The 7,847-nt window shown below is 38.5% G+C and overlaps 3 protein-coding genes across 3 annotated transcripts; 2 read left to right on the top strand and 1 right to left on the bottom strand.

Annotated features, from left to right (window-relative positions):
- Nucleotide 1: 1 nt before the first annotated feature.
- EIN_225860 (cullin family protein) lies at nucleotides 2-466 on the top strand (the record flags this gene model as incomplete). Its single annotated transcript, XM_004254966.1, has 1 exon — nucleotides 2-466. A coding segment is annotated over one exon (465 nt), but the record flags the coding sequence as incomplete, so codon positions are not given.
- A 63-nt stretch (nucleotides 467-529) lies between these two features.
- Nucleotides 530-2,470, top strand: EIN_225850 (hypothetical protein; the record flags this gene model as incomplete). The annotated part of the gene is made up of 1 exon (XM_004254965.1): nucleotides 530-2,470. The coding sequence occupies one exon, from the start codon at nucleotides 530-532 to the stop codon at nucleotides 2,468-2,470; it is 1,941 nt and encodes a 646-aa protein (XP_004255013.1).
- A 160-nt stretch (nucleotides 2,471-2,630) lies between these two features.
- Nucleotides 2,631-7,847, bottom strand: EIN_225840 (hypothetical protein; the record flags this gene model as incomplete). Its single annotated transcript, XM_004254964.1, has 3 exons — nucleotides 2,631-3,048; nucleotides 3,206-6,831; nucleotides 6,880-7,847. Coding segments are annotated over 3 exons (5,012 nt in total), but the record flags the coding sequence as incomplete, so codon positions are not given.

Here is a 7,847-nt window from a genome sequence, read left to right as displayed (position 1 = left end):
GCAAGAACTGAAGAAGATATTTGAAGGGGACGAAGATATGATTGATGTGCAAATGAAGAGTATGATGGGGAAGGAACAATTTGTCATTGTGAAGAACGAGAAAGGGGAGAACAAGAAACTTGAAGATGTGAAAGACACCGACGTGTTGCGAATCAATGACAAATACGTTGTCAAGAAGAGTAAAGTGAAGATCAACTCGTTCCAAACGAAGGAAACGAACAAAGAAAAGGACACTGTTGGAGAGAAGATTGTGCAAGACAGGCAAACACGTATTGACGCACTTATTGTGAGAATTATGAAGAAGGAGAAGAAGATGACAGTGGACGACTTGATCAAAGTTGTTATCAACGATCTGGATTTCAAACCGAAAAGGGACGACGTTAAAGCGCGAATAGATGTTGTTATTGAAAAGGAATATGTTGAGAAAGATACTGCGGATGAGAACATACTCAACTACTTAGCTTGAGTTTTTTTGAATTTTTAGTTATTGTTTTGTGAACGGAATAAGAAGTAAAAACTTTAAAATTGAATGAGCTTGTTGTGGGAAGAGAAGGTTGAAAAGGAGGGAAGTAGTGTCATTGAAAAAATCCAAGATGTGAATTTTGATAGAGCTGAAGCACTGAATGAATTGAAAAAGGTTGACATTCTTCACCAATTTACTATTGTGAGTAGTCTTGTTGAAAATATGAAAGGGTTACAAAGTGATGTGGTTAGTAGAATCTCTTTTGTGGTTCAAAAGTTCTTTGAAGAGAAAGGATGCGTCGAAGTTATATTATCCAAAACACATCAAAGTGTTGTGAGAAGAATGATGAAAGTGGCGATGTTAATTTCGAATCGTGTAATGGAGGGAAACAACGAATTTTTTGAAGACAGAACTTTTTGTAGCTATTTAGTCTATAAAATAGTGAAGGGGAAGACTGTGATTGGGGAAGAAAAGTTTATAAAAGGCTTGGCGGAGTTTAATAGTATCGAGACAATACGAGGAGGGCTTGAGAAACTACTAAAAGAAAATGTTGATGATTCTTTTGTTGATTCTTTGTTGATTTGGATCAAAAATAGTGGAACTCGGCGAGGAGTAGACATCATCGGTGTTCTAATTAACACTCTCAAAGGAAATGAAAAGAAGTTGTGTTATGTCCTCGACGGAATCAGCTTGAAGGAAATTGGCGTTGATTCGACTTTGTTCTTTGAAACTATAAAATATAATAAATTATCTATTAACGATACTATATTGAAGTATCTAGTGGTGAAGCTAAGTCAAAGTCCAAAGGCGAATGATATAATTCATTCCATCTTTGCGTTGTACAGTAACACGCAATACATCAGCGTCTCAAGCAGAGCCACACAAAAAGTGTTAACACATTACATAGTGTATATCTTGCGGTGTTCACCATTTCGAGTTGGGAGCTATTTGTTAGTCAAAGGAGTTTCGTACCGCATTGAAAGTGGTATTGAGAAAATGCGGAAAGAGGGGAGTGTTGTGATACGAGAAATTGATTTCTTCAATAAAGCACAAAGAAAGGTATTTACTCACAACATTGATGATACAATTGAAGACTTCGATGTCGCAACTGTCGACGAACGAGAAAACGATGTTGACACGTTAATGAAAGAAGTTGCTCCAGAAGATGGGAGTGATGACGTGGAGGATATTGTGTCAAGTGTTCAAGAACTCAAACATAATGAGAGTGAAGTTCTTAAAGACACAGAACATGGATCCAAACCAAAAGAGCCACAACAAAAGATGCAGCTATTGTATTGGATGGACTTATTAAGTGATTACACCAACTTGAAATATGAAGACTTTGCACATCTTTTGAAAATAGGGTCTATGGTGATCAATGATTCCTCAAAGTACAATTCGGTGTATTTGGAACAAATAGCTCGTGATGTCTTACTCCTCAAAAACCGCTTCAATTTCGACTTCTTTTGTGACTCGCAAATTGACATTTTGAGTTCGATAGTACACATGAAGACCATTCCACCAAAAAGAGGGATTCAAGTGTTATTGGATCAAATTGAATTGGACAGAGAGATCGTCATTAAAACGATGATAAAGAATGGATACAATGAAGAGTGGATACTCCCATTGCGCAATTATATGGCTGTTTGGGTCTATGAGAATCGATATGAATACGCAATTCACTTATCAATTCAATACTTAAAAGATTATTCTACTATAGAAGTGTTGAGGGAATGGATTCTATTATACATGAATTGCAGAATAAATCAACGAGTCGGGGCGGGGTTACTCACTGGGACCATCCAAATCATTGCATTGAACAAACCAAGTCTTGTTGTTGCCACGTGTTACGATTTGTTTGACAAGTTAGCACAACAACTCCACGACGATGAGGTCAACCACCCATTTAAAGAACTTCGCATAGCAGCTTCCACGTTGTTGCGGCAATTAGTTGATGTCGTCACAAAGGCTAAGAGCACTGAAAAAGAGTCCACTTTGTTGCTCTAATTAAATTATAGTATAATTTAAGTTTCAGTTACTAGAGTATATATTCTGATATAAATAGTATAAAAATATACCATTTGAATAACTTTATATATGTCGATATTTATACTATAATTTATATTATAAAGCTATCTATTAGATACTAAAAGTAGTACAATACAAATCACTTCAAAATCATTGTCTTGAAACAATCGACGTGGAGTCCAATGAAAGTGGAGTACAAAAGCTTTTTATGAATGAGAATGACGTATACGTTCCAGTTCGTTGGGTTTGAAGTTGTTTCGATGGAGGGTGTTGTTTTGAGAGCTTGAATTTTGAAGTCCGGGTATTTTTGTTCCACATTGATTCGGCCAATAATATTAAACGAATTGACTTGGTTCAACACAACCAAAACTTCAGTTGTTGTTGCGATAAAAACGACTTCCCTAAAGCCACACGCCAAACAAGCCAACGAGACGTACTCTTTGTTTTTCATGTCACTTAATTCATAGATGTCATACATCTCGCCGTATCTGTCGTAACACGTGAGAACGTCTCCAGTGATGCCAAATGTGTTTCCAAGAGGAGAACAGCAGAATATTCTCTGTGTCAATACCTTATTCAATACTCAATCAAATATAGTTTATTTATAATATTTTTATTATTTAGTATAATATCATCTATTTATAGAAATATAATACTAGTATAATATAGTTTCATAACTATTATAAAAAAGTTATAAATAGTACAAGAACAAACTTACAAGTCGAAGGCACTCGAAATAGAGCCGAACCGTCATGAACAGAATACCCGACCAGTGTTGAAGAAGTGTTACAAACAAAGAATCCATAGTAAGTTGAAACATCGAAAGACTTAATACTTTGTCCAACAAAGACCGTGAAGACTTGGGTACATTTGAGTTCGTTGTTTTTGTCATCAAGAAGTATTCTATACACCATAACACTGCCTGCTTTAGTGACAACAAACATTTCCAAATCCGTCAGGTAATTCGTTTCCATTAAGTAACACAAAGAAATTGTGTTTTCAATTCTCACGCTTTTCTTATATTCCTTCCATGACATCGAAACATAATCTGCATTCATTTGATACGACACTACTACTTTATTTTTGTACTTGTCTAAACACACTTTCCTCACCGTGTCTGGGCTTGGTACGCATTTCATTTTATTTTCTTTGTCTTGCATCCAAATCACTTCATTCATTTCAGTTTGGTACATCAAGTTCCGTTGCACATTGATGGAATATATTTGTGTGTTCGACTCATCTTTAAATAAAGAGACTTGGTCCAAATTTCTCTTGTCCACTTTAAAGTCAATACATCTCTTCCTTTTGGTGACCAACCCCTGAATACTACACACACCTTTCTTCCCAAAATTGAGTTGAATCCAATTGCCTATCTGTTCTTGTATAAACACATCTTCAAGTTCCATTCGCTTTTTATACACAACTTCTAACGCACTCGACCCCAACTTCGGACTACTCGCTTGCTTCATAGTAACTGGTTTTGACATTGTTGCAAACACTGGTTTGTTCCCATATGAAATTCCGTCTTCAGTTCCACCCATTCCCGAGTATATCTTCTGACTCACATAGACCTGTGGAATGCAATTGACTGCTAACATCCTTATATCCTTCACTGTTGCTGGTGGTCGTGCTATTCGAAGTTGGAACACCGGAAGGATTTTAGTGAATGGCATGTGAGTGTATAACAGACAGCATGTATTAGCAGCGTGTTCCATCAGCGTCTCTTCTTTCATCGACAAGACTTCGTTGTCTTCGATACTTGGGAACGTGTAATACGTGTCGGGCACGATTAATGATCTTCCAGAAAAGTTGTTAATAGCAGAGATGTATTCATACGTCGTCATAGTGCCCTCCACCCAACTCTTTACAATGCTTTGAGGGACTTTTTTAGGTGGGTTGATGACGCCAAACGACTTTGTCTTTGTGAAAAAGTTGAGGACTTTTGTTAACACAGACGAACAGACTTTTTCGTTCTCAAAAGACACAAAGTACGACTTCTCGCGTCGTCGAACAAACTCTACTGCACACATTAGGCCGTTGCTGAGTCTTGGATACACCTCTCGGATATCGTCAGATGAAAGAATGTGGACGGCAGACACGGTCCACAGGCGAATTTCTTTCGCCTGACAGTCGAAAGTCATTTTGCAGCACACGCAAAGAGAGAGTTTTTTTAATACACAGTCGACCACGTCTTTTCCTTCAAAGGGGATTTGTGTGAATGGGAAATTGTCAGGAAGATACAGGGATTCATACGATAACACTTTGATAGGGGGGTCGTCGACCATTTTACTTGGGAAAAATGGGTTCAAAGGGTTGAAGAACTCCTCTCGAAATCCGGAGTACTTTTCACTCTTAGCTTGGAAGAACAAAGAATGGTCCATCGCCCGTTTCATGACACATTTACACCTCTTTTTAAGGAAGTTTTGTTTGATCTTATCAAAGATGGCGAACCCTATATAATCTCTGTCGAATGGAAGTAGTGTCAACGGAACATCTGGAATAGAAACCGTCGAAATTTTTGGCATGTTAATGATGTGTGTTTCCTTATATTCCAAGACAAACGTTTCCATGAACGATTTGTATTGTGACTCATCGAACGTCGTGTTGTGCGCACTTTCCAAAATCGATTGAAACATCTGAGGAGCTAACATCCCGCCAAAGAGCTCTAAAGCAACTTTTTGAAGCTTTTCAGTGCACTTCAGTTGATGCACTGCAAATTGACAGAAGAGAGCAGAGATGTGTGTTGGTGCCAAATTGAGAAGTTGTCTTAAATTGTCTTCTTTCAACAAGTGTGGATTTTTTAATATCATAGTCGCTTGCAAATAAAATGTTGTCTTAAAGTCTTTTTGTGTTGACACTTTGCTGTATGTGGAGAAGAAGGACTGTGGGAGTGCGAAGTACAACTCCTTCAAATAGTCTTTGGGGACTTCGACTTGACAATCGAGGAACCCAACATAACTCAATATTTGAATGAACAATTCGTTCGACACATGGGGCATATTCAACACTATTTGCCGCAAAAACGGCAAGGAAGCAAATAACAAGTTTTTCGCAGAAGAACTCGATGTAATGAAAAAGGAAACAAACAACGAGAAGATTTCGAGTTCTCGAGAGATCACTATATTCACCAAAAACTGCGACACTTTGGTTTTAACAACTTCAGATATTTTATCGGAGGATGGGTTGTCGTTGGAAGTTGTTTGGAACGCCGTTCGAGCAACTTCCGTAAGAAAACTGATTGGCAAATTGTTGAGAATAGCGGAAGGGAAGAGCAATAAATCGTCGACTACACGTTCAGGAAACGACCGCTGTGAAGCCAAAAGAGTGAATGTTATAAAGAGAAATTGTGGATTTTGAAGAGTGAGCATTTGTGTGACTGAGAATTCCGAGAACGAAGGAGTCACTTTACCTGCCGTGCATTGAAGCAGTGAAAAATATGTTTTCTCGTCAAATGGGAAGATCGCGAGAATCTGTGTCAACTGTAAAAATTGGTCAGACGTTGGTTGGAGATACGACACCAGTTTTGCTACTAACAATGCCAAATTTTTGGACTTCTGAGACAGTGAAATAAAGACTGTAATTTGTCCATTTAATTGAATGAAGAGTTCGTGATACTTCTGTATGATGTTAATCAATAGAATGACCCCATTCTCAAGTTGTCCATTCGACACATTAGGGTTTTGTAAGAATGAAAAGAGGAGGGGTAAAATTGTGTTTGGGAGCATAGAAGCGAGGAATGTGATATAACTGTACTTCCACTTTTCGTCGACGGAACACATTTTGTCGAAGGAAATGTTCAAGAGAGTCATTTCCTCAACCGCCCCTTCAAAACACTTTTCGTCGAGTTTGGCGCACTTTTGAATGAGTTCCTGGACAAAGTAATCGAATAAATATTCCACTCCCCTCCACAATCGAATGTCAATGAGTAATGGAAGAATAGTCTCAGTGCAATACCCACGTGTTATTAATGACATACACAGTTTGATATAATCGTCGACAATGGAAGTGTTGACCACATAACTCTGAGCGATACTTGCAGTCTCTTTAATCAAAGTAGTTGCTGTTTCCGGATCAATGTACTTGCAATGTAAGAAGAGGTGGATGATTTTGCCGATATTCGTTGTGACCTTCGCATTGTTACCACAGCGGAGTAATGGAAGAAAGGATGATATCCCTCCATACGTCCCAAAGATGTCAGCTATAGACCGTGTCACAACTACATAGATTGGCGCCCCGGATATGATCATACTTTCGACTATTTTCACTTCCTTGGACGCAACTCGATTTTTGATGGTGTGAAGTTCTCTCACGGACGAATGACTCGTCACCGCCGAGTAATTCTGCAAGTAATTTATATTCACATGTGTTCATAAGAAAGACAACCAAACTTTTGGAGAGATAAGAAAGGTGGGTATCCCACATGGAGAGACTTGGCCGTAGTACCACGCAAATTGGGCGACGTCTCCCTTGAAATAGGAGTAGCTTTTCCCCATCAATCCTCCTATTGAAAAACTCAAATTCTTGACTTTATGTGGGATGAATGGGACATCGAACTCTTGAGAGGACTCACTATTGATGACGACCTTCATCAAGTTGTTGGTCTTAAAATGGATGAGGAAGATTTCATTCCATTTCTCAGGAAGTAAAGTCAAATGTGTTGTATACGTTTCCTTTGTTGCTATTGTCGCGGGTGACGTCGACACATTCTTACCATTTCCATAAGACGACGAGACGATGTTCACATCCAATAGAGCTGTATTAGTCTTTCCGTCGATATTTAATGAGTAAAAGTAGTTGTTTGCAGTGACTGAAAAGATACAAGGTGTTGTTTCAGTATTAAGTTGTGGGAATCGTATTGAAGTAGCTAGTGTGTAGCAATCACTTGGTAACTTCTCAACTGTAACTACAAAGTTCACCAGCGAGGCGATTCCCGGAAATGAATAGTACATCTCTGATGGGTATTTCCCTTGAATTGAATCCAAAAACACGGCGGCGTGAATAGGTGGGATCTCTCGATAGAAGTCGACCAAATTTTGAATGATCTCTTGCGACGCTTGGTATTTCAAGATTTTAGCTAAGACTTCAGTGCCGAGCGCAAACAACGGGTTCGCAATAGAGCCCGAAGCATCAATTGGTTTCAATGCTTTCAAACTCGACACCAAATTCCGAATTGACAAATAGTCGAATTTGGTCAAATTAGGAATCGTTGTTAATTGTTGAAGAGTTTTGAAGAGTGTTTGTGTCCACACGGTTTTCTGAAATAATGTCGACAAATTGTCTTTGAGGGATAGACCGGGGATGTCAATGGGACATTGCAAATGTATGGAAACCGGTAAATAATACACTGAAGTGTCTA

Source organism: Entamoeba invadens (assembly GCF_000330505.1).
Source record: "Entamoeba invadens IP1 unplaced genomic scaffold scaff_1105074725849, whole genome shotgun sequence".
NCBI classification, from domain to species: Eukaryota; Evosea; order Mastigamoebida; family Endamoebidae; genus Entamoeba; species Entamoeba invadens.
Note: the sequence above shows the minus strand (reverse complement) of the source record. Positions and strands in the feature narration are given on the sequence as shown.